General features: G+C 30.6%; 1 protein-coding gene across 2 annotated transcripts in view; it reads left to right on the top strand.

Moving 5' to 3' along the window:
- The first annotated feature begins 68 nt into the window (after positions 1-68).
- The window catches only part of LOC143069698 (fermitin family homolog 2-like), a 40,209-nt gene continuing 12,282 nt past the window's right edge, over positions 69-27,995 (top strand). Inside the window, exons 1-6 of one of the 2 annotated variants that reach the window (XM_076244467.1) lie at positions 69-86; positions 4,077-4,337; positions 13,150-13,383; positions 14,749-14,963; positions 15,939-16,162; positions 22,284-22,386. In XM_076244467.1, coding sequence (XP_076100582.1) covers positions 4,214-4,337; positions 13,150-13,383; positions 14,749-14,963; positions 15,939-16,162; positions 22,284-22,386 — 900 coding nt within the window. In that variant the 5' untranslated portion in view covers positions 69-86; positions 4,077-4,213. Of the gene's footprint in view, positions 87-3,706; positions 3,884-4,076; positions 4,338-13,149; positions 13,384-14,748; positions 14,964-15,938; positions 16,163-22,283; positions 22,387-27,995 lie in introns of those variants that run through there. The other variant, XM_076244466.1, reaches the window with a different exon arrangement.

The raw sequence follows: 27,995 nt of genomic DNA, 5'->3' as shown, positions 1-27,995 counted from the left end.
ATATTGTTATTTATCCGTTCCTGACACACCATAATTGGGAATTTATATGTTGTAAAAATAGTTGAGAACTCGCCTACAGATTTCAGGTAAGGGGAAACATTATCAAATTGCATATTTCTTGTTAAATATCCTTATGTTAATACTTGAGTTTAAAATATTTTTGAAGAAATACAGTGGAAGCTGTCTTATCTGAACCTTTTTTGAATGAAAACCTCATTAATTTATCTCTTTTATTGAGGCCTACTGTAAATATTCTTTAGTAATTTAAACTGTGTAAACAAAACACGGGTATGAGAAGATTTCTAATGTGGACAAAAATCTTCAGTCGTAAAGTGGTCCTGTTTAAATAAGTTTTACTGTAAATTACGCAAGTGGTAGTTATTTTTATATTTCTGCAAAACTTTTTATATTTCTACCTTTCAAGTTTAATTTAAATCTTGTTTAAAAGAAATTTACAATTCCTGTTCTCATTTTAGTTGGCTTATCATACTCAAGAGTCTATCCAGAAATAGTATGTGAATAATTCTTGATTAAGATACAGATATAGTCTTTATATCTTAATACCTTTTATAATTTATGATTTTATTCTTTTTATGGAAAATGATAAGCGCATTAATTTTATTAGTGATAAAAGTAATATAATTTGGTCAGATTTTTATATATAACCATAGATAGGAAGCTTTTTTTTTGTAAAAATAAATCTGAAATTTAACAATTTGTCCACACATTTTAATTATTGAGCTGCTATTTTTATGTATAAACTTATAAGAATTTGACAATTAGGTTTGTATCTTTGTTCTCCTTGTATCTACTTTTACCATGTAAGATCCCCAGGACCAGCTACAATCATGTCTCTTCTATTAAGAAAAGATCATAAACAGGTCAATTGTTAGTTCTTCTAATATCTGAAGAATTTGTGTCTGCCTGTCATTATTCTTCAATTCCAAGAAAATTGGAAGTTGAATTTTCATTTTGTCCCTGTAAACCTATTTAAAATTAAATTCTACATCTTCATGATTGTTTCCCATATTTAATTAATTTGTTTTATTCAGTCTTGAATAATGAGCATTCATAAAAATAAAGTTATCCGCAATTTTTACTCTGCTGGTAAAAAAATGAGGTATCACTCTCTATATTTCAAATAGTGTGAGGGATTCAGAAGCAAATAATGGTCACTTATACTGAACCCTAGCTACCTCTGCTACAAGTATAATAGATTTCAAACAGAATTCACATGTATTGATCCAGAGTGAAAAATGAGCAGACACACATTAAAATTATGCCAAAAGGACACTGACCAATATTTGGTTAAAAAAAATATCTGATCAAATCTTTTATAAATGATCCTATTTTTATGCATGTAGAAATATTTTGCATTGTTTGTAGGCACCCAAGCAATAAACTTGGATTACAGTTGTCTTTTTTTATGAAATTTATCACATGGCCTAAATCTATATAGATAAAAACAATAACATATACATTTATTTATAAGTAGGTATTTAAACATTTGTCAGTTTACCAAATATACTATATAATTTATTCATACTGTCTTGTAAAGTGTGCCAATCCATATCTTGTTTACATGAGTAGTTATGAGAAGGCAGACATAAATTTATTTGCTGTTTGTCACTATCACTTGTGTCCATGAAAAAATACAGCTACTAATTCAGTATAGTTATAAATAAAAACAGGAGTCAAGAATAATGAGCTTTGATATTAACAATCCAGTTACTAGTAAATTGTTGTAAACACCATTTTGTTTCTGATTTAGCCTTGAATGAATGAAAAGTAATTGTACAGTAATTATTAGATAGACAGCACCCTGACAACAGTAGATCATAAAAATTATGGACATCTAGATGTCACCCTATGGTACATGTATTCAGTATAACTATAAGCACTTATAATGTACCAGAAGCTTTAAATTGAGACAATTGTCAACCCCTCCAACTCCAACCTCCAGTTTGAGTAAATGATTTCAGCAGAAACTATAATACAATGAAACCAACTTTAAAGTCCCCCTATTTTAAGTGAAAACTATCTTGTGAGGTCATCTTTATCTTTTCTGCAGTGGTAGTAATACCTATGTATTTTGAACCCATAAATGATAATTATATCAAGGTTTAATATAAACTAGAATAACAAACTTGTCAAAAAAATATACCTATTTTACTACTAACCTGCCCCCAAAAATAGGGTAGGTAGGAAGGCAAACAATTTCAAAAATGAAGAAAACTCTCTACAAAAAATATGTTTGGTTAGCAGAAACACATTTATTTTTATTCAAGCTTCAGACTTTTATACCAAGTTATAAGCTAAAAACATCTGATACTCTAGTATCATTTGAAAAGACTGCATTCGCCATCAAGATATAACGAAGAAAAGGGTAAAAAAGTTGTTTTTAAATGAGACAACATCAGAGATGTAAAAGTTTTATTTTTACTGCAGAAATTATGTAAAATTATTTTGCTTTTTCTGCAACAGGTAATGCACAGCTATGACATAAATCATTATATTATGAATAGTGTGAATTAACCATGGAATATTTAAGATTCTGTTGATATGAGTATGCTTATTAAATGATGCAAGACAATTTTTATGAATGACCTAGTATCTATCCTTTGTTACAATCTGAAGGATTGTCATTTGAAGATTTTTGTTAGTGAGAGTTTTAGTTACAACAAACCATGTAATTTATGAGTGGGTGAAATATTTCTTGCAAACAGTTTTAAAATTGTAAAATGATATTCAAATGTTGAGTCAATACTTCGTAGTAAAAAACAAAATTGAATGGATCAATATAGATGATATAGTGCGACACTCATGAGCAGTCATGCTTCACATACCATCCATAGAAAAATTGAGATACCCCATACAATTTTAAACTGAAGGAAGAATAAAAACCACTAAATACTTTATCATCGATGAAAGTTTTAGTTTTGAAAATATGGTGCAAAACTGAAACTTACTCCTAATGCTGTGTTACAGTTGTGTCAACACAAGTAAAGACAGTTAGGATAAATGTTGGACCAATGGCATTTATTAGCTTTTCTATAAAGTCACATGTAGCGCAAATGATGGACAGGCACAGTAAAAAAATCTATTTTATTTAAAAAAAAAAAAAAACCATGCACCAACCTATGTATCTAGAGATGTGGCAAAATGAATGTACCTCTTCTTTTCATATTTAAAAATAATAGACAATAAACAATATTTATTAGCACAAACACATTTACATTAAATGGTTATGGCATACAGTAATTTATCCTAATGTTTTACGTATAAATTAAAATATTAATGCCATTGATTTGTACAGTTCTTATACTATACAAATGCTTGTTATAAACGCGAATGACAACTAATAGCAAAAGTTCCATGCGCGGACGTCGAAGAAGGCACTTGACGTTGGAATTCCTTTTACAAAACAAAATAACTTCTGATTGGACAACTGCCGCAATGGAATGTTGGGCTATCCCAGTAAATAAAGCTTCTATTCTGATTAACAATGTCTAATTTAACCTTATCTGAGTTATTATTCTTTTTCGAAATATGGTTTCCATTAAACTTCTAAGGTAAATATAAACAACGATTTGATAATTTTTTTGGGAAAGAAAATTAAATGGAAATAGAAAATCTGGGACACCCCAAGTGTAGATAAAAATATCATCCAATCAGATCTAATCTTACAAAAAAGTTTCATGTACATGGTAAGTGCGCTCCAAATAGGGAAGTTGATAAAGTTTGAGTCATAAACTGCGAAATGAATTACGAACATTGTATTGTTTACTTTTAACTTTGGACTTGCTTGAGTGCTTTTTATATCATCATTATCTAGAATTACAACCGGAAATCAAATCAACTTTTGTCAAGTATTAATGAAATGGTGAGTAGACAAAACAATTAGTTCTTTAGTAATAAAGTACGGGATCGGCCATTGCCAGAAGTTTGACCTATAAAAAGTTGTAATACAATCGCTCTATTTGTGCTGTTGAAATATTTATCTGATTTCTCACATATAAGATATAGTTTCGTTTTTAATTGGAAATCGATATACTTTCGTTTTTATATTGGAACAGATGGGTAGCTGAAAATAGAGGAAAAGCCTACTGTGGATTATGTAGTAAAAAGTTTATGTGTACACATCCGTTTTGACCCAGCCTAAAATATTTCCGGATTAGTGTGATTTATTTCTATATTCAAAACCATCAACAAAATGGCTATGGATGGTTCTTGGGAATTAAATATAACAGTGACTGACTTGGCTGTAGAACGGACCCTAAGGGTGACTGGTGACCTTCACATGGGAGGTGTTATGGTGAAGTTAGTGGAAGCTTTAGGTAAGTTGGATACCAGTTGTCAAATAAACACATGGTACACATTAATGCAGTTTCTAGTTCTCGATGAAAAGAATGTAGCTCTTACCACTAGAGTTATTTTCTATATTTATACATATGTAAATGTCAGGTTGAGTGGTGGGACTTCATTTACTTTAGGGGACCCACACGGCCATTTTATACGGATATATATTTACCTTACATGCACTGTAGATCTAACCCAAACACTACCCCTAACCATAATCAAGAGTTAAACAAACCCTAAACATAAACAAAACCCAATATAGTTAACATGGTAAAGGTTCCACTAACGTAAGTGAAAGCAGGAGTGGTACGGAGGCAGAGTTAAGGGGGGGGGGGGGGGGGGGGGCAGGGTGGCCAGCCTCTAATTTTGAGAAAAAAATTTGGCCCCCACTTATGAAAATTTCTAGATCCGCCACTGTGGTACATTGTATACTCCATGTGTGAGGATTAATGGTAAAATGTTACGGTAACCACATCTGTTTGATTGTTATGGAATCTTTAAGCAGATGTGATATAAGTCCTAAAGGTTTCCCACTTAAGACGAAGGGTTCAACCTGTCCTAATGTACAAAAACTGTAGGTTTACATATGTATTTGTTTCAAGAGTCAAAGTTTACATGTTAATAATACATGTATAATTCATGTACAATGTATATATTTACACATGTTTTCATTCATAACATGTATTACATTTACAAATTCCAAATGGAGGAACGGTAAATTTCTGAAACAATACTAGAATAAGGGAAAAGGCTTCTAATACAAAAGAGTCAAAATTGCTCGAACATATCCATGATAACCAAGCTTTAAGGCAGTAGATAAGAGATGGATGCATGGAAAGTTTGATGCAGGAAGCAAAACTTAAAAATAAAAAATATGTACAGAAGCTTTGCCTTGTATCGCTTCCTGTAGGAAGTTTCTAATTTGATTTTGATTTGAACTTATCTATTCTCGATTGATATACATTGTAGATTATATATAAAATATATTAATTTCAATATATTACAATGTACAAAATGTAGCATTTTATTTTATGTTTATTATTTCTCATCTTTTTTACTTTACAAGTTGTTTATAATCATGATAATTGAGTTTGGCCTTTAAACAACACTGCCTTAATATATAGCTTTACCAAAATTAACAATAACGAATTTGTTTTTTTGTGTAAACAAATGTACCAAAAAAGTAGGTACTAGAAATTTCTTCATGTGTAATATACATGTATATAATTTCATTAAACATTGTTTAATTTCCTGATAAACATATGGTCTCCGACATTCAAAGTATAATGATATGTTATTGTAAAATTCTCATCATTTAAAGGTCATTGTACAGGACCAAATAGTATGGATAAATTTTAATTGCTAATTTCAAGCGATAATTACCTCAATCATGAGATATATAAGATAGTGTTATCAACGTAATACACAATGATAGTGGGATATTTAGTTTACAATAACTCAGTGACCCATTAAATGATGCCCATTAGATAAACTATTTATAAAGGATATGGAATTTGGTAGTTACCTATCTTGGCCTATTTATGTGTAATGGACCAAGAAGTTTAAACAAATAGAAATGTTTAGATATGATTTATAGGTCAAATAATAGACATTATATCTTGTATGTCTATTATTTGAGTTGAACTTCCAAGTTCTTATGATTTAATGAGGTGAACAAATGTTTCACGATTATTTTTTTTCATGTTGGATGTACATGTAAGAAACTAAAGTTCAAAATCAAATTTATACAATAAGTGTTATGCAGCTGATGCTCATGCATAAATACGTGTAATTGTAAAATGTAATATTAATATGCACAAATGCATTTCAGAAATATTTGTATACTAGTAAAAATTCTGAATGCATTACTAGTTAAAATTCTAAATGCATTAGAGATTAACATAAATGCAAATTAGTATTTTTAAATGCATTTGTGTACAATGGATGCTCTTGGTACATTTGTTTATCTTCAAGTATCAGTTTCTTTGATGCATCTACATGTACAAATGTAGGATAATGCTATACATTTTGTAACTTACTACAATTATCACCTGAAATTCACTTAAAATTTTGTTCCTTAATCATATTTGTTTGGATTTTTTATATGTCATGAATCACTTTTTTTTAACCAATTCACACTTTGTCATGTCTGTGCCACTTTTAACTTACTTTACTTAATGATACATGTACATGTATGAGGTTGCTGATGGTGGAAGGTTACATGTACATCATTTAGGCTAGCATTTTTAAAAGCACTTGTTGTCAATATTACCTTTATGTCTCAAAAAAGTTTTAGAAGCAAAAAGGATGAAATTTGACATAGAACATTCTGATTTTATTGTGTAACTTTATAATCACTTATTGGCAGGGATGGGCACGATTACTGACAAATGTAATCGATTAATAATCGATTACATGAAGGATTTTTGTGCAGATTACTGTCGATTACTTGAAAAAATGTAATCAATTACAATCGATTACGATTACAGATTACGATTACCCCATCCCTGCTTATTGGATATGATAGAAATGTTTTACAAAGAATCCAATTAAACATAGTATTAGTACTGATTTTTGCGATTAAAAATCAATTTCATTCATATCAAATTCTATTGATTAGATTAATAGCAAGCATTTGATATGATCTAATTTCCTCTGACAATCAATTACACAGCTTAACATTGTTTTTTTGTGCTTCAAACGATAATTCATTATTGAACATTGATTCCTGCTAGATAACTAAACAAAAAGTATGTACATGTAATATTTGAATGGCATTTATAAGTTTCATTTGCCAAATGTCCTTGATATTTGAAATATGGATATTTGAAAATGAATTACAATCTATTGCTTCATAACTTTTGCAAATGCCAGATCTCAAAAACCATCAACCTTTTATTTATTCTGCAAAAATATTGTAGTGGGATATTTTTTAGTTGGTAAAAACCAGTTCGATGAATTTTGGGCCATTGCAAGAAGATAAACAGTATACTTTCTGTAGGCTTCCAATGTAGGAGTAAATTAAAGGTCATTATGTAAAGATCACTTAGTGTTAAGGCAGGGTTTCAAACAAAGATTTTTGCTGGCAAGTCAGTGGATCTGCCATTTCAAAGAACTGATCATGATTACTGAATGCGTCAACAAGCATGAATGTACAAACAAATGCTGTCATATACATGTATGTGCTCATACATGTACATGTAGGTCATAAAATAGTATTTATGGGTTCATTTTTGAAAATATTGTTTGCTTATTCAATATTTCAACAGAATTAAAGTTAGAATTTGGGCGAACATGGATTGGCCACTCATCACGATACATTGAAGGTGGGTGTGGAAATACCAAAATTCACATTTATAGATGTATATGTATTCTACTCTAGTTAAAAAGAGTATTTAAAAATATTGGTTATAGAAATTTGGCCTCAATATTTTAACCTTATTATGTCAACATAGCGGGGGAGGATGAATGTTATACAAAGATTATTTCAGATTATCAGATCTCCCTTATCGTAACATTATCAACAGGAAGGACTGCTGTGTTGTCTGTTTTAAGATTTATAGTCAACAGTTTTTAATCTGCAAATCAATATTTTAAGAAGCTCTCTTGTGAAGAGTAGCGAAAGATTATTAAAAATGAGTGGCATTAATAGAACATCTCTTCTAAAGAGGAGCAAAAGATTATTTTAGATCTAGAAATAAAGCTATCAGTATTATCATTATTCTGAATGAGTTCATCTCCCGATGCTATCACAATCTTTAGATTGTTTGTGTGTTGTTGATATTCTGAATGCAGTTAAAGAACCCTGATGTCCAAGGATGGTATTCATCTTCAAAGGAGACTTGTTCTCTGTAAGATAGTTGTCTGATAAGCAGCAAACATACAGTTCCACATCTGCAATCTCATTTAATTTTTCAATACACAAATTTGCTTGATAGTTTTTATACGACCGCAAATTTTGAAAAAATTTTCGTCGTATATTGCTATCACGTTGGCGTCGGCGTCGTCGTCGTCGTCGTCGTCCGGCGTCCGAATACTTTTAGTTTTCGCACTCTAACTTTAGTAAAAGTGAATGGAAATCTATGAAATTTTAACACAAGGTTTATGACCACAAAAGGAAGGTTGGTATTGATTTTGGGAGTTTTGGTCCCAACATTTTAGGAATTAGGGGCCAAAAAGGGCCCAAATAAGCATTTTCTTGGTTTTCGCACTATAACTTTAGTTTAAGTTAATAGAAATCTATGAAATTTTGACACAAGGGTTATGACCACAAAAGAACGGTTGGGATTGATTTTGGGAGTTTTGGTCTCAACAGTTAAGGAATTAGGGGCCAAAAAAGGGCCCAAATAAGCATTATTCTTGGTTTTCGCACAATAACATTAGTTTAAGTAAATAGAAATCAATGAAATTTAAACACAATGTTAATGACTACAAAAGGAAGGTTGGTATTGATTTTGGGAGTTTAGGTCCCAACAGTTTAGGAATTAGGGGCCAAAAAGGGACCCAAATAAGCATTTTTCTTGGTTTTCGCACCATAACGTTAGTATAAGTAAATAGAAATCTATGAAATTTAAACACAAGGTTTATGACCATAAAAGAAAGGTTGGGTTTGATTTTGGGAGTTTTGGTCCCAACATAATAAGGGGCCCAAAGGGTCCAAAATTAAACTTTTGTTTGATTTCATCAAAATTGAATAATTGGGGTTCTTTGATATGCTGAATCTAACTGTCATGACTGTGTATGTAGATTCTTAACTTTTGGTCCCGTTTTCAAATTGGTCTACATTAAGGTCCAAAGGGTCCAAAATTAAACTTAGTTTGATTTTGACAAAAAATGAATCAGTTAGGTTCTTTGATATGCTGAATCTAAAAATGTACTTAGATTCTTGATTATTGGCCCAGTTTTCAAGTTGGTCCAAATCGGGGTCCAAAATTAAACTTTGTTTGATTTCATCAAAAATTGAATAAATTGGGTTCTTTGATATACCAAATCTAACTGTGTATGTAGATTCTTCATTTTTGGTCCTGTTTTCAAATTGGTCTACACTAAAGTCCAAAGGGTCCAAAATTAAACTTAGTCTGATTTTAACAAAAATTGAAATCTTGAAGTTCTTTGATATGCTGAATTCAAAAATGTACTTAGATTTTTTATTATGGGCCCAGTTTTCAAGTTGGTCCAAATCAGGATCTAAAATTATTATATTAAGTATTGTGCAATAGCAAGTCTTTTCAATTGCACAGTATTGCGCAATGGCAAGAAATATCTAATTGCACAATATTGTGAAATATCAAAAAAAAAAATAATTAGAGTTATCTTTCTTTGTCCAGAATAGTAAGCAAGAAATATCTAATTGCAAAATATTGTGCAATAGCAAGATTTTGTTTTAATTGGAGTTATCTTTCTTTGTCCAGAATCAACTTAAATCTTTGTTATATACAATATACAATGTATATTCACTTTTTACTACCAACTGATAAATTAAAATAATCTTTACCATTCAGTGATAACAAGCAGTTTTTTTACATCTTAATTTTATATTATTGTTGCAAACTCCATTAGAAATTTTAATTGAGATTAGTTTTGGAATAAGGGAAAGGGGGATGTGATTAAAAAAATTGGGTTCAATTTTTCTCATTTGAAATTTCATAAATAAAAAAGAAAATTTCTTCAAACATTTTTTTGAGAGGATTAATATTCAACAGCATAGTGAATTGCTCTAAGAGAAACAAAAATTTGAAGTTCATTAGAACACATTCATTCTGTGTCAACTATTTACAGTGACTTGACTGATAGTGTTGCTATCCAACAATTGCAATTCATTCAAAATTTTGACCAAATTGCAATTTGTTTTATTAAACCAAATTGTTCAACTGGTCAGAAATTTGAACAAATTGTTCAGTCAAAATGTGAAAGTGCAAGGTGATAAAATAAATCATACTTACAATCCTATAAGACTTTAACTCCACTGTGTTGATGTTATATTTAAATTAGTTTATCAATCTGTATAGTTATATATAGCTATTACCATACTAAAGGTGAACTGTTTTATTTGTAATTGCTATAAAAATGTCCAAACTAAGTTTTTATATAGTTTTTCTTTCAAAATGTATTCTATATTCATAAAAATCACACAGTATATGAATAAAAACATCATATTCAGTAAAATAATTTGTAAAATTGCAATATATTTGTAGGAAGGGGAGATAATCTTTTTTGGTTTCAAAAAGTCTTTATTCAAAAGAATAGTATTTTAGGTTATTTTCCCAAGGAAACTTATCAATAGCATATTGTTATTTCACATACAGTTTACTGAATATATGATGTATTATTTTAAATGATATATGATTCTTATAAATATAAAATCCTTTTCGAAAGAAAAACTATATAAAAGCTTAATTTGGACATTTTTATAGCAATTCAAAATAAAATAGTTGACCTTTAGTATGGTAATGGCTATAATATAACATAAATGATATAATATAATTATACCAATTGTAACTCATTCAAAATTTTGACCAAATTGCAATTTGTTTTATTAATCCAAATTGTTCAACTGGTCAAAAATTTGAACAAATTGTTCAGTCAAAATGTGAAAGTGCAAGGTGATAAAATAAAATATACTTACAATCCTATAAGCCTTTAACTCCACTGTATTCAGTGTATTGATATATTATATCATATATGTTATATTATAGCCATTACCATACTAAAGGTCAACTATTTTATTTTGAATTGCTATAAAAATGTCCAAACTAAGCTTTTATATAGTTTTTCTTTCGAAAATATAAGAATCATATATCATTTAAAATAATACATCATATATTCAGTAAACTATATGTGAAATAACAATATGCTATTGATAAGTTTCCTTGGGAAAATAACCTAAAATACTATTCTTTTGAATAAAGACTTTTTGAAACCAAAAAAGATTATCTCCCCTTCCTACAAATATATTGCAATTTTACAAATTATTTTACTGAATATGATGTTTTTATTCATATACTGTGTGATTCTTATGAATATAGAATACATTTTGAAAGAAAAACTATATAAAAGCTTAGTTTGGACATTTTTATAGCAATTACAAATAAAACAGTTCACCTTTAGTATGGTAATAGCTATATATACCTATACAGATTGATAAACTAATTTAGAAATAACATCAACACAGTGGAGTTAAAGTCTTATAGGATTGTAAGTATGATTTATTTTATCACCTTGCACTTTCACATTTTGACTGAACAATTTGTTCAAATTTCTGACCAGTTGAACAATTTGGTTTAATAAAACAAATTGCAATTTGGTCAAAATTTTGAATGAATTGCAATTGTTGGATAGCAACACTATCAGTCAAGTCACTGTAATCACAATCCAAATTTAGAGCTGAATCCAGCTTGAATGTTGTGTCCATACTTGCCCTAACCGTTCAGGGTTCAACCTCTGCGGTCGTATAAAGCTACGCCCTGCGGAGCATCTGGTTCCATGTACAATGGATTATGAATGTATATTAAACCCCCCAAAAATCATAAGGCATGAAAGGGATTAATAAAATTTGAAGTTGGACTTAGAAAACCTGACATGTACACTGTCCGGTAAAAAATGAATATATACTAAAAAGACAAACAACTAATATTCTATGAAAAGTTTGATAAATTGTGTGCACATAATACATATAAAATTTAGTAAATCGTGTGCACATAATACATGTAATAAAAGGACAGATGAAACTTATCTGATTTGAAAGATAATATTTACATATTAACTTTAAATTTATAGATAAACATTTGTACTGGAATCTTGTTTTGGTGTCTTTGAATAAGTCCATACAGGTGTCAAATAAAATTAACTGTACCAATTTTCTTGCACCAGATGCGCATTTCGACAATCCATGTCTCTTCAGTGATGCTCGTAGCCAAAATATTTGAAATCTAAAGCTTATATAAAAGTGTCAAAGACATGATTCAGTCATTCTTGCAGCCTGTCTTAGATTATAGTTGCATTTGAATCATGTAAAAATGTTTTAAATGTTCTCTTAGTTATTGTGCTGCAATTCAAGTTTTGTGTTTATTGGTAAAGATATTTGTTTGCAAGCAGCAACTGTACTATCATGACTGTAGCCATGTAGATGTTGGTTTTATTTTGGTTAATTGTCCTTGGTATGAATTGACCACAAAACTAGACAAGACTTTATGGTATTCCAACCTACCCACTGTTACTACTGTACATGTACATTTGTAATGGATGTAAAGTTTGTTTCATTTGTATAATCAGAAAACAATTGATAGGCCTGAAATAAAATATTGTTTGTTTCCCCAATCCCGACGGACCCTGCAAAAACGGTGCTACTCATAAAATTTTGTTGTCACAGCTAAGTCAAATATTATTTTATTCATTTCCAATTTTTCATGTTTGCTGGATCGACAGTTATTGTTACAGCTTTTTGGAAAAAATAAAAATATTTCCCTACCTACCTACCCACGCCTGGCTTGGCAGGGTCGGGATTGGGGAAACAAACAATATATTAATTTAGACCTAATATATGATAATTTTACAAAATATGAGAAAGAGCAATAAATTATCATCAATGGACTGACTGCTCATGAAATATCGTGAAGAGTCACAATCAAAGCCAAAGCAGAGTGTACTGTTCCATATTTATGTGCAAACCATATATAGTACTAATTCAATTTTCATTAAGTTGTAGATAAGGTAGTATGATATTAGATGCCAAGGTGTGTATATGTAATTGTTTAAATAAATTTTGAACATTTACCAAATTATATTTTACAGATATTGCTATGGACTGGTCAGATCATGCCCTCTGGTGGCCAGATAAAAATGTGTGGTTATCCAGACCTCGAACCACATTAGATCAATACGGAGTAGGAGCCGATGCACGCCTTTTATTTACACCTATGCACAAAGTACTGAAAGTACAAATCCCAGATTTACAAATCCTCGAGCTGAGAATGGACTTTTCATGTAAAGTTTTCTCCGCTGTGGTTCAGCTCTGTAAAGAATTAGGTAATTATCGTTTATCGTTCAGTATGATAATGGATTACTATGATCACTGGCCAAAAATAATAATTGCTTCATACTTCCAGAATAGTTCTGGCATAGTTGAAGTGTATTAAAAACAAACATTGGCTTTTACCAGTTAATATTAAGATGGAGTCTGGGTTAATAGCTTATTAATCCAAATACACTCACAGTACATTTACCTACTAAAGTTGAAATGAAATGCACAGTAGTGAGCTCGAGGTATATAGATATAGGAAGATGTGGTATGAGTGCCAATGAGACAACTCTACATCCAACTAACAATTTCCAGGTATATGTACAAAGTAATTCTGTAAAAAAATTCACTGTTGCTGATGTTTGGTAAATACATTGAAACTGTCTTTGCTGGAAACTCTGAGAATGATCTGTTACAGATTCAGGTGAAAGTGTATATGGTGGAAAGAAAAAAAATTGGCATCATATTATCATGAAATATATGCCTTCTGCTGTTGAGAAAAATATATTGAAAAAAGTGATTGTTGGCAATTTACAGTAAGCAATGACCAATTCAGATGGGACATTCAGAGGATGTACATTCCTTTGATAGAAAAAAAAAACACTTTTTTGGCATCAAATGATCTTGATGTATATTATCATATGATGGACAACTAACCGATTTTTTCATCAATCAAAGTAGGGATATTCTCTTGGTGGTAATAGTATGATTTTGAACCATGTCATGTTAAATAAAATGATCAAGTGATTTTTCCAAACAAACCAATTTACATAAATAATTGGCACAATGAGTGATGAATAACGTTAACTGATTCAACTTGTGTGTAATAAATGTTGCCATACTTTCTGAAATTATGCCTGTGCTAAAAATATCATCATCAAGGATGTCATGATTTCAAAGAATCTGATGCATTTCAAGTCTTCATTAGATTCTTTATATACTGCTTAGTCACTTCTTACTAAACTGGGAGAGGCGTGAGACTTATTTTATATTATATACATTTGGTAGAGTTCACATGTACTTTGAACATATAGAACATTTTTACAATTAGGTTTAAGGTTATTGTCCTCATTCAACAAAAAATAAAATCATAGAAGAAGAATTTATTTTATTCTATGTGTGAGGTTGGGGTAGATTTTCCCCATAATATTAAAAATTTAAAAAAGACTTACATAAGAAAAATAAATATGGAAAACTGAATGGAGATGACTTTGTTATGGTCATTTTATTTAGAAATTGTTGAGGGAAATATTATTGCATTGCTTTTATTTTGTCCAGTTTTCACGTATTTGAATATCCAATTGTGAACAACTCATCTAAATAGGGAATCATAGTTTTAACAAACCACACAACATCTTTTATTAAAATTTCAGGCATAAGACATTCAGAAGAAATGTCTGTAATGAAATATATGGATAAGGATGATTTAAAAAAGAATATAAAGGAGAATTTAAACCATAAGAAAAAGAAACAAGGATCAACAGAAAACCTGGGTGTAAATGGCAATGGAGTACAGTATCATTCTCCTTCTGGGAGCATGGAGAGACTGAGTCCATTCAGTAGAAGTCCTGCAGGACCCTCACCTACAGTAAGTATTCTCCCTCAGGGAGCAATAGAGAGACTTAAGTCCATTCAGTAGGAGTCCTGCTTGACCCTCACCCAGATTAAGTATTCTCCATTGAGCATATAGAGATTGAGTCGAAACAGTTGAAGTCGTGCAGAGCATTTTATATATTTAATAAAATTTAACTGTTGAGTGGATAAAAATGGTATTACAGGAGCTTTGGTGGTGGAATCTGTTTCTCTAATGATTTCTGACGATATGCAGACTATCCTTCTTTTCGAACAATCTGCAAGAAGTTGTGTTCATTTTTCATGACATCATCAGACATGGTTGCCTTTTTTCATGACATCACAATAGGAATTTCAGAGGAAAGCAAGAAAATTTTACATCATAATGAAATTTTGACCAATGAAGAACTGAGATCAAACTAATCACATGTCGATTAAATAAAAATAATCAACAGGTCAGGAAGGGGATAAGTTAGAGAAAATCTTATTTAGATGGACATTTTTTTAATGTAGTAAATGTTCTCAACTAGAGATATTTCATTATAATTGAAATAATACAGTTTTATGCATAACTCTGGTATTATATTCTTTAAAAGTTCAGAAACATGCCATTTAAGGTCAGCTGCTGTCTATCAATATATATATGTTATTGTAACTGCATACTTATACAAGGAGATGTTATTTGAGGTCATCACCTTTTACCTGATCCGTGTCGGATAAAAATTGACCTTATGCAAGTACATATTTACATGTATATTGATAAGAACTTGATTGATTTTGGAACCTTCAAATACAAAAATAAAGATACTTGTTGGTATGATTTGTATAAGGTTTTTACATAATGTATATCGCATCAATTCTCAAACAGTTACAGACTTTGTAAAGAGATTTTTTCCCACCTTATATAAGTAAAAAGATGAACTGATAATTATTTGCATTAGGTCGATTTCTATTCTACGCAGCTCATATGTAATTGTTTTCCCTTTTGCAGAACACTATCGGAAGAACACCAGGATATAATGCTAATAACTCAGTTTCACCTTACAATACATTAAATGCTAATGGAACGTTATCCCCAGGATCTATGTACAGTTTATCATTTGAAAGTGTCATGGAAAATGCCCTGGCAAATAGTCCACAGATCAGTGTCAAGGACGCCGCACAGTACTTACAAAAACCAAAAAATTTGATTGAAAAAGCAAGACAAAACTATGCGTAAGTTATCTTATTTAATGCAGAATTTCTCTTTCTGAAGACACATGCAGAAAATGTGTTGTATCGGTATAGCAGAGTTTACAAAACAATACCCTGGGTATATTGTTGTTGGTCGAGTACCAATTATCAAGAATGTTGTACACATACATGAACTACAAAATTAATGTTCAAACAAGTAAAAAAAAAATAACAGGCTTGACCTATGAACTAAGCAAAACCATGAATACATATCCATGAAAATAAAATGTTTCTTCTTTGCTGAATGATAATGGTATCCATGAAAAAAATATACAAAATAGAATAGCCGTGAAATTTTTTTTCCCTCAATCTATGAAAATTTGTACCCAAGAAAATGAATGAATCTTCAGTACCTGATCAATTCCAAGAGTTCCATGTTGATATATTTTTGTAAAAAATTGGCAAAGTCTTGTTTTGTTGATGTTCAGACATACTATGTCTGTTTCTTGCGAAGGGCTAATAAATCTGTTGAATCTGAGGTAGATTTAGGAGTCTTCTCATCTGAGTCATTGTTATATAACCCTTTATTGGCCACTTTATTCTGCTTTTTGGCAAATTTTGATTCCTGAATGTCAGTTGAAATTGGAAGAATTGCCAAATCAAAGATTTATATGCTGTGAGATGCACTTCTAAAATGTGCCATTTCACTACTTAAAGTGGTGAATCCCATTGGGAGTTGATAAGCCAGAGTATTACACAGTACTTGTATCTAATTAGGTAAATACAGGTAATAAACACTCAGGTAATAGTTTATGGTGTGTGTAATTACCAGATAGATGAATTTAACTTAGTTTTACTGCATGTAATAACAAATTAATTGAAAGTTACACAGGAAATCAAAAGGCTTGTAAATGTGCTTGTTAAATATAAATGTTGAATATCTCTCTCTGTGCGGTAGATTGCCTGAATCTGAAAATTGACAAATGTTGGTCAATATAAGCCCGAAGCAAAGAATTCAACGATATCTAAATGATTTCCATTTATTACATAATTTCTCAAAAAATAGAGATCTTATATGTACCTTAGTATTGCAAATGAAGAAGTCAAAGGTTCCAAAACATTGCGATGAGCTTCTAAAAATAACACCCCAAAGACAAATAATTACAAATTTACTAAATAGTTTTATACCCATCAGCCATATTATGTTATAGAGTTTGATATGGAAAATTCTATTATCGAGAATTTTGCTGAAATGTTATTTTTTCAAATACATGTACGGTACATGGAAACATCTGTGGTTGACTAGATTAGCCTTACTGGTAAAGTGTGTCAGAAATTTGTTGAGGCAATACATGTACTTTAAAAGAGGTGGTTTGTTAATGGCTGTTGCATGTGGACATTTATGTATACATAAAATTGAGAAAGAATAGGGGAATTGTCAAAGCGACAATAACCCGACCATAGAGCAGACAACAGCCAAAGGTCACCAATGGGTCTTCAATGTAGCAAGAAACTCCTGCACCTGTAGTCGTCCTTCAGATGGCCCCTTAAAAAATATGTATGTATATTATCAAGAATCAAGTTGTTTTCATAAGAATAATGTTTTGTGATTGAATTCTTCAAAACTATCTATAAATAAATGGCATATGAATTCTTCAAATATTTACACTTATAACTTAAGTGGATGTTGTAATAACCCCCTGCCCACTCTAAAATCTTACCTAAATTTTTGTGAAAAAGATTTATACTTTTTCCAAGTATTTTGTTAAAAGAAAAAGATTGATTGATTGCTGTTTGGTTAATGTCCAGTGTCAAATATTTCATGCATGTTCAAGACGAGAACAAATTGAACAATGAATATAATAGGTCCAGTAATAGATGGAGGACGTCTGTGATGAAAGTTTGTGGGATTCTGATCACCACTACCTATGTCATGTAGGTATACTGACTTTTAGAAGTAGTTGTGAGGGTTCTTTATATGCAGAGATGGTTGCAATTGCTCGACACAAGGTGTTAATTTAATGTCCCCATTCTGACAGACATTGCTGCATACTTGTACATTCTGCACAGCCAAACTCACACCCCACTTTGACTGGATTTTACGGTTGGTCAGAAATGACCGAAGTGACCATATTTCTATTCCTTGGGTTGACAGAAAAAGATATGACATGTCCACTTCATAGGGTGGACAGAGAAAAACTTCTAGAAGTTTTGCCAACTTTTAGCCTACTCCCACTGTGAAGACTCTTGATTGGTTGGAAATGACATAATCTATTGGAGTAGTACATACATTTTGTACTTATAACAATTTAGGTATGTTTGTATTTCCTGAAAGCAATCAAAACATTTCTACATGTCTGATTACATGTATATCTACGTAATTCTGTTTTTGTGTTCAAAAGCTGGAACTGTAATAGATAATGTTTGTGATTGTGTATATACTGACGGGAACTTATCTGATATGATTATGTAACCATATGTTTTGATAAGAAATTCTGACATTACTTGGCTATCGTAGTCTGGTTGAAGTAAATCATGTACTGGTTTATAAGACAAAATAGTGTGACTTTATCTGACAAGTATTCTAAAATATTTATGTTAATCCTCTGGGGATGAATATATTAAATTTCAAATTAAAATACAGACGGAAAAATGATTTTGTAAATATGTGAAAATATTTTCTAAATGTCATCAGTTTCTCGTCAAACTTTACTTGTCATGGTTAACCATTGGCAAGCCAGTCTAGACCTAATAGTAGACTGTAACAAAATATTGGAATGACTCAAAATTTAATACCAAGAATTTTTAAGAAGGGAACTTCAAAGAATATATTTTAGTTGCCTTAAGAACAGGAAATTGTAGGACCAAACCCTGACTACTTGTTTTCAACTGCTCATTAACACTGGTCATCTTATATAAGTTCAGTTCTTAATTTTAGCTGCAATGGCTATAAATGTCTGAAGGCTTGCTAGCCAACGAAAAATCACCCAATTATTTATTCTGAATTAGCTCAGGGTTTACCTATCTCAATAACATAAAGCTACCAGTTAATTGACTCAGTCTCTTCATAGAGCGCTAATCAGAATCCTGGAATTGTGACTGACACGCTTTATTAGTTAAAAAAGTCCAAGCCCTCAGGAGTAGGAGAGATTGTGATCTATTACAGAATTATTAGATGTTATGATCAGCTCAAAAAACATTTAAAAGTACAGAATAACAAATACATTATATAATGTGTAGGAGATAAGAACATCACATTGTTAAAGTTGCTAACTGTTGTCATACATGTGTTTCTAATTACTGTCTTAAAGTGTTGATTGGCAGTATTATAAAGGCACTTGGCAACAAGAATTTGGTATCTTTTTATGCATAAATTGTAATAACAGTATTTTGAGAAAGCTCTTCCAAAAAACATTTTGCTTGTTAAGAAACGAAATGCATTGATTTGTCATGCAAAAACAAACATCAATTCTCCAGCACCTTTATGCTTTATAAATGTTTTGTCAAATTGAGGGGATTGGAGGCCATAGTTACATGAACTAATTCAAACGTTTTTTTTTTTAAAACGAACTTTATATACATATTTCTATAAACAAGAATGAAGAAAGACATTTTATTGAAATATTTGTAATGCCATTTCTGTACACCACAGATTGACAGTTCAATGTTTGTCACACCAAGTGTTGCTTTAGTAGCATATACATATGGTCAGTTGTCTCGGGGGACAAGTAGCTAATGACAGTGTTAAATGAACACTTTCGTCAGGAGACTAGTAGAACATTGTCCATATTAAGTGATCAAGTGGACAATTTAATCCAATAACTGAACAAAGTCTGTTTAGAGAGATAAAAATATTAGCAATTGAGAAAACAACTGTAAACTCTGATGTATTGTAGAATTGTTCACAAGTCAATTATTTTTTTAGTAACAGAAAAGCACCTTTACTATCATAGTCCCTACATCTGTTAGAGTTAATTATAAAATCAACAGTAGTTAATGTAACATAGTTTTGTTTTTAAATTACATTAATAACAGCTTTATGTACATGTCCCTAAGCCAAGCACTTGAAATGCAGTACTAGTACATGTATAAGTCAAATTTCTGTCTGCCATATTTGTTTTTTATTCATAACTGTAAAAATTAATCAAGTAGTTAGTTTTCTTCATTGATTTTCCACTTAGGCACTACATTAAGCAGTGATATTGTTGGCTTTTTTCAAAACTACCTCTACCCTTTTTTATTGGGAAAATATGCATCATTTTTATCAAATTGGGAAATTTATTATGAAAGATGAATTTGACTGGAACTTCAAAAGACCCCCTTTTGAGAGGTAAACCCTCATTTGAAATTAGACCCCTTATTGTCAGTGATGATACATAAATAGACCCTCAAATCTGCACTTATAGTCATTTTAGGCATGAAAATAGTTTAAATGAGTGTTTTTAAGATTGTATTCATGCACAATTACTACTGAGACTGCACTGTTTGGGGAAAAAGTTGTCTCTTTGGGAATAATTTTAAGCCATTTTTTTTCAAATTTGGATTTTTCTTGAGGGGAAAAAGCCTTTATTCTCCATTAATTTAAAGCAAACAATAGCACTGTTAAGGTACAGGATTCTTCAAATTGTTGAAGGCTGTACAATGACCCTTTCATGTTTGTCATTTGGTGCCCCTTCCTTCCTTACAAGGATGTCTATTTAATAAATATCCATCAAGATGTGGGATGGCATTACAGTGGCATTACAGTGGTAAAAGCTATGGTTCACAAACAATACAAATTACCATACATCCATGTGATCATAACTTAGGAGTAAGGCAATGATATTTTGTGAATATTCTGTTGATATTCATTAAATGACAATACAGTTTTCACAATTACATAAATTTTTGTTGGAAATATACCTCAAAGGATTAATTTCAAATTCAAAACATTGATGAAGTTAGATATAGCTGTTTTCTTCTCTATATTGACGGGTTGTTGTCTCCTTGACTCATTCCCCATTTCCATTCTCAATTTTATATTGATAACTTTTAAGATAAACTCTACAATTGTGCCTATGTTTTGCACCATTCCTTTGTTATTGTTCCCGAAACATACTTACAAGATGACCTTGACTTTTATTTTACATGTATTTCATATTATGTAATACAAAAATGTCATTCAGATTTACATCCGAGCCAAATTAAGTAGAAATATGATATTGGTATTCATAACTGAAATTGATCTAACTATTCTCGGGAATAATGAATGTAACACACGTCAAAATCTTGTTACATAATGCTATCACCTCCCAAAATTCCTCACGATCAATAAATACGTTGGTGTGACAGATTGAGTTTAAAAAAACGTGTTGGTTGTAGATTAATCTGCAGCTATGTGCAGTGACTGGTAAAATTACCGATTTTACATGCATCATGAAATTAGTACTTTGAATCGACAGGGTATTACATATATGATAATGAGGCCTTTTGTCCCTGCAGCTTAGATCTGATAGGGTGTACACATGGTTATAAAAAAAATAGTTACTGTATGTGGTATTTTCTTTAAAGGTTACACAATGTTCCTACTATTGTCAGATGTTATTGCTTTGATTGGAAATTAATAATGTGTATTTGTATGACTTGCACAGCCATTAAGATATGCTCTCAGCAAAGATGTAACTTTCAACTTCTTAAAAAGTGTAGATTTGTTTTTCTTACATGTAGCTCAAATATTCTTATCACTTGCTACTGATTACAAATATGAAATATTCTTGTGGACATTTGGTCCAACACAGCAACAGAACATTATTTTGCAATTATGTTGCACCATAATCCATTGTAGCTAGCAGACATCTGAATGTGCAGTTGTGACAAGTCTGATTAGGGATTCCTCATTAACTGTATAGTGCCTCCTTTCTGTTTGCATCAGAGTCAATCTTTCTCTATGTCATACCTACAAAAAATACTTATAGTATTATAAATCTGAATAATCTAGAAAAACATAAATATGAATTAAAGTCTGGCTTGTTACAGGTTGTGTGTAAACATGTAAAACGATTTGTGAAGTGATCTCTCACATGTATAGAGCATGTCACATTCCAAACTTAACTTATGCATGTCCTCAATCTCACAAAAAAAAAAATTCAAAAAAAAATATTAAAATATTTTATTTCTATTACAGATGGTTAGACTCATCCAAATCGCTGATGGAACAGGGTGTGAGAGAAAATGAATTTGTTGTCGTCAAGTTTAAATACTTCTCATTCTATGACCTGAATCCTAAGGTAAGATTGAATCTCATACCTGTGATTTTTGTGGTCAAGACTGATTGTCCTCAGCGTCACAGCTGGTCTCAGGGGAAAACTTTCATTCAATAGAAAATACAAGGTTTGGGTACATTGTTTTCTTTGTATTCATTCATGAATTTACCTAGATTTGTAAAGAATAGTATCATACAGCTGGGCGTTGACTTGTGCATGGATATCTGTACTTAACATATTGATAGTGTAAATTAAGATTTCTAAAGAACACAGTGTGTGGGAAAAAGCATAAAAATGAAAATTTAAATTGTATTCACATTATTTTGAATGGACAGGTCAATCTTTATGATTTGTGGTTCTCTGAAACTCTAAAATGAAATGAAAAACCAAACTATATGTCACAATCTACATATTTTGGAAAAAAAAACAAGAAAATAAGGAATAAAGTGTCTTCATTCATGACAGGAAACCTCTACATACTCTTTTTTATCAAATGATGAACATTTTTTCCCTGTTCATCTTGCAGTTTTTAAAAGTAATGCACTCATGTGCAGTTCAAGCTTCACTGGAAGTTCAAGAATAGCCCACATCACAGTTTTGATTAAATTCTTTACCAGAATAGATTTGAATAGACTTTACAGCTGTGCATTATAGCACACATATTCATTGTAAGACAAATTAGAGACATCTATAATATTTCAGGGCTCACACTACTTCAGAATTATAGGGAGAAGTGACTTCTCTTTTTGAAACTGATAGGGAGAAGTGGTGAGATTTGAAAGAGAAGTGCTCATTCGCGTGGTGCGCTACAGTGTTTGGATTTTACAATAGTATAAAGGGCCATATGTAAATAATGTTCTTTTTATGTTGTTCAATTCATATCTGAGTAAACTACCAACTAAATATCTAGCACTTAAAAAAAAAATATTTTAAAAAATGTAAAGAAATTATAATATATCAATTACAATTTAATTAAAAATTATCTTGTGTATGAAATTCAGTGTTTTTCATAAAAAAAAATATATATTGATATTAAATAGTCTCAAAGTTAAGCAACTTAATAGTTTGAAACAATCCATAAAAAATATAGGGAATTATATACACCAATCAATTAGATGTAACCAAAAGTCTCTTAAGGCGTGTGGAATGCGTAATTTTTCCCTTTGGGATCAATATTCTTCTGTCAGCTGTTCCATACGTGAGTCCGTAGTAATTATTTAGCCATTATTTGCCTAGAACATTAATTGTAAAATTAAGAAACAATAGCAACATTTCAGACAAAAGATAACTTTATGAGACGTTCAACTTTTTTGCCATTTGTCCTTCTTGGGTAGTTGTTTTATTGGCCATAACATTGCCAACATTATGATGTAAGCTGAATGATGAAAATGAAAGGTACATCCTGGTTATTTTTTTTTTACCAAGAATTCATTCTCTTTCAAAGTATTTAGATGAATCAGCATTTTTAAGCTGTAATTATAAATACATTGTACTTTTCTCAGCTATAAAAATCCCTGATTGATGGTTGCAAATGTTTTCATCATTATATACAATGAAACTGTAAATATAAATTTAGAAGCAGACGCGTTTTCAATGCTATAAATTGTTTCTGTAACAGAAGCTACCACCATTTCATCACATAGTTAGCATACTTTCCTGGCATCATTTGAGATGTACGAAATCTTCAAGTCTCAACAATTCAGCGATCTACAGGTGTTTTTATAAAGCTGATCAATTAGACGGAATAATGAACTACATAGATGTACTTAATGGTTATGATATTAACAGATAAATATGTTAATAAGATGACTAATACGAGGATGTCTTAATTGTTCTTCATTTATAAATATGCTCCACTAGTGTTCGGGGAGGAAATACTTGGCAAGGTTGTTGCAAAAGATTGGAGGAAGGCCAAGCCCCTACTTCAGCCTCGTAACATCCGCTCACAAGTTACGTTTCTGGAACTCATTGTACACTCATCTTTGGTTGTTTATGCTATAAATCAGACAATGTATATTTACTACCTAGGTAAAAACAAATACACAATTTATCATCAATTAACGAAGGAAGAAAAACAGGTGTCTCATGACCTTAGAATTTAAAACAAAATATCTTTTCGTACCTTTGCCTTAAGCTTAAAGAATGATAGCTACCTGAAATATCCTAGTAAAAGCTCTTAATGTTAAAAGTCATCTTTATTTTATATAACAGTGCAGCAAAATAAATTTGTAATACTTAAAGAAAGTTATATAAATTGTTATACTTTGGAAATACTTTAAAGATCTTGACTCATCTGTTCATCTCACACCAAATATTTGTAAAATTCTTTTATTAAAAAAAAAAAAAATCATAAATACTGAATTTGCTTCTGTACTCTTCATGATTATCTAATAATTTTTGGTTTAAAAATAATATACCAGATCTCGCATAACAGGTTTCTTATACTTGCATAATAGTTGAAATATCCATTTGGAATATTCCTGCCCAGATATAAAGAAAAATTAAGGAATCACATGCATAACATTTGAGACGAGATCCACTGCTTTGCATGCATTTAAGACTGACAGTGACAGCCCCTGTCATTGTCACAATAAAAATTGAAGGATATTTTGGTTATATATGTCAATGCTACAGCAACCCAACAACAGTCAATTAAAGAATTTAAAATGACAATTTGAGGGCAACATAGTCTTCAGCATTAAACAGTGACACCTAGGTCAAACCCTAATTAATCTTCTTGTCTAAAGAGGTTAGAAATGAGTTAAACATAAACAATTTAAAGATCTGCTATTAATATTTATTACTTATATCATGTATATTAGGACAAATATGGTATCTATGAAGAATTTCATCAACAAAGATGAGGATATGATAACATATATAATTAATAATCATTGTCACTCATAATTGTGTATTCTGTATGTTTTAATGGTTTAAAGGTATTTACCTTTCTCTTACAATAAAGATCATTGACAAGAAAATGTTTGTAGAATGTTACAAATAAACTTACAGGGAATGTATTCGGGTCAATTGATTTATACAAACAACTACTTCTAAAATGAATAAAATGTCAATAGATGTCATCTGAACTAGACAATTAAAATCTCTCTTAATGAAAATAAAATTAGAAATTCTTTAGACTAGACAATTAAAATCCCTCTTAATGAAAATAAAATTAGAAAGTCTTAAAATTTTTATGAGTACAGGTTTCCTGTGGTATAGCCCTGGAGTTCAGAAATTAATATAAACGTTGTCAATAGATGCCCTTTAAATTAGACAATTGAAACCCCTCTTAATGAAATTGAAATTAGAATGTCTTTAAAATCTTTTGAGTACAGGTTTCCTGCGGTATAGTCTTGGAGTTCAGAAATTAGTATAAAATTTATGAATTGATGTCCTTTGAATTAGACAATTGAAATCTTGTTTAATGAAAATAAAATAGGAAAATACAATTAGAAAATCTATAAAAGTATAATTCCTGAAGACAAGTTGAGTCCTGGAGTTCAGAAATAAGTATAAAAGTTATCAATAGATGGCCTTTGAAATAGACAATTGTAGTCCAGCTTAATGAAATAAAATTAAAAAAATCTAGTACAAGTTCTTATCTTATAATCCTGGAGTTGAGTATAAAAGTTGTATAAAGACCTAGATAATAGACATGAGAGAAGTCAGCATCAGGTCAGGGGGATTAAACCTCTTCAGGTCTTTCTATAGTTCAGGAAGCTCAATGAATTAATTACTTTTATAGGAATATAATCCCCTATATTTGACTTCATACCACTTAGTTAATTAGTTCTTCATCAGGAATGATAACTGAGGCCAGGGCGATAACTTGTAATTAAATTTTAACCATGAAAAAAAATCTACCATGCCAATTTGCCAACAACAGTGCTAGGAGGTAGAAAAAAATGTGTAAATGTATTTGTCTATCAATAAACTGAATGAAGTGACCCAGTTTGAATTTTTTTTTATCAAAACTTAAATGTCTACAAAAATTAGGTTCTTAGCAAAGAATCTAATATTTCACACTTAAATTTCTCTCATCAAAGGCATATTGATATAGACTTTTTGAAATACAAGACTATCTTCCATTTACTTAAGCTTTTAGTGATCACCATTTCATTGAACCAAGTACAATAAGATTATAGGGTAGTAACTTATTTGATCTTAAATATGTATTGTACTCTTGTAAAACATATTGTTGTCCTTTAACCATCAAGATAGTTACTTATTTGGTCATGAAATATACATTCCTATAGTATTCTCAGAAAGTATATTGTTGTTCTACAACAATCAATAAAAGTAAGGAATTTGAGAATAATAAGCTTATCTTATCTGTTTAATTACATCATCCTTCCTCACTATTGGGAGTCTGGTATACACAAAATATTGATTACCAAAAAATTGCTATGTCAGCTTAAAATTTACATTTTTTCAGGCAACACTTATTTACTATATTACATATTCATATGAAAGCTTAGGAATTTTACAACTTCTCCAGGTATATTAAATACAACTTGTTGTTATTAATGTGTTTTACAGAATTTATTTCACTACAGAGAAGTTTTTAAATTCCCTAGCCTTGTGTATCTATAAACAAATTATTTAAATGAAAAAAGGCAGCAGTCGGTCAGTGGAAAGCCACAGGATGTGAAAAATTTAAATTAATTTAATTGGTTAATTATGTATAGATGGAATTTGTTTAAAGAATGCAGAGATGCTTTTTGTCTATAGTTTGATAAAGTTTCTTTTGAAGCTTAATGATAACCCCTCAGGATCTTAACCATTCTATAAATAGAACCAAATATCTGGCAAATGTTGTGAAGAGCGTGATTTGTATATAACTGGTTATCTATAAATTATCCATATCTTAATTACCAATTGCCTAGAAACCACTCTATCATAATTTACAAATTAATAGCTATATTTTGTAAATCTCTGTTTTATCTGTAACACTGTATACATAACTTAGGTGAGATAAGAAGGGGAGATGATTTAGGGATTATCCTCATGGTTACAAAATACTGAGGATTTAATTTTATTTGTGGGGTACTAATTTTTGTGGATTAAGTGTAGGTGAACCACAACTTCAAGTATTTAATTAACTGCTAATTTTCTATAGGGTTGTATGATCTTGTATGGTGAATTGGTCAAACTCATGATATCAAAGTATCTATGAAAATACATGTTTTCCTCAATCATCGACTGTAAATGAATTTATCTCTGTGACCTACATTTGAAACCCTCCCTCCTTGCTTTTCCCCTGTCAAACAATGTTTGCGTCTGTCAAGTTATTTTTTTTGAAGAAAATCCCCCCTTTCTAAATTCCTAGATTCTCATTTTGTTTGAAGTTAAGGATTGAACCTATCACAATTTTTAATAGCTTGAAATTATGACAGGTGCCCATGAGACTCCATTAACCACATATTAAAAAGATATTTTTGTGATATTTTATGATGTGAATTAAAAAGGTGTTTCAGTGAATTCTAGTGCAACTATGTTATTATTGAACATCTGCATTGTAATGTTCAGTCAGCAGTTCTTGGATAACTTATCCTTTTCATAACATCAAACATGTACTATTTATAGAAATAAAGTAGGTCAGGGAATTGAATTTATTAGATTTATAACAC

Source organism: Mytilus galloprovincialis, chromosome 3, assembly GCF_965363235.1.
Source record: "Mytilus galloprovincialis chromosome 3, xbMytGall1.hap1.1, whole genome shotgun sequence".
Lineage (NCBI taxonomy): Eukaryota > Metazoa > Mollusca > Bivalvia > Mytilida > Mytilidae > Mytilus > Mytilus galloprovincialis.
Note: the sequence above shows the minus strand (reverse complement) of the source record. Positions and strands in the feature narration are given on the sequence as shown.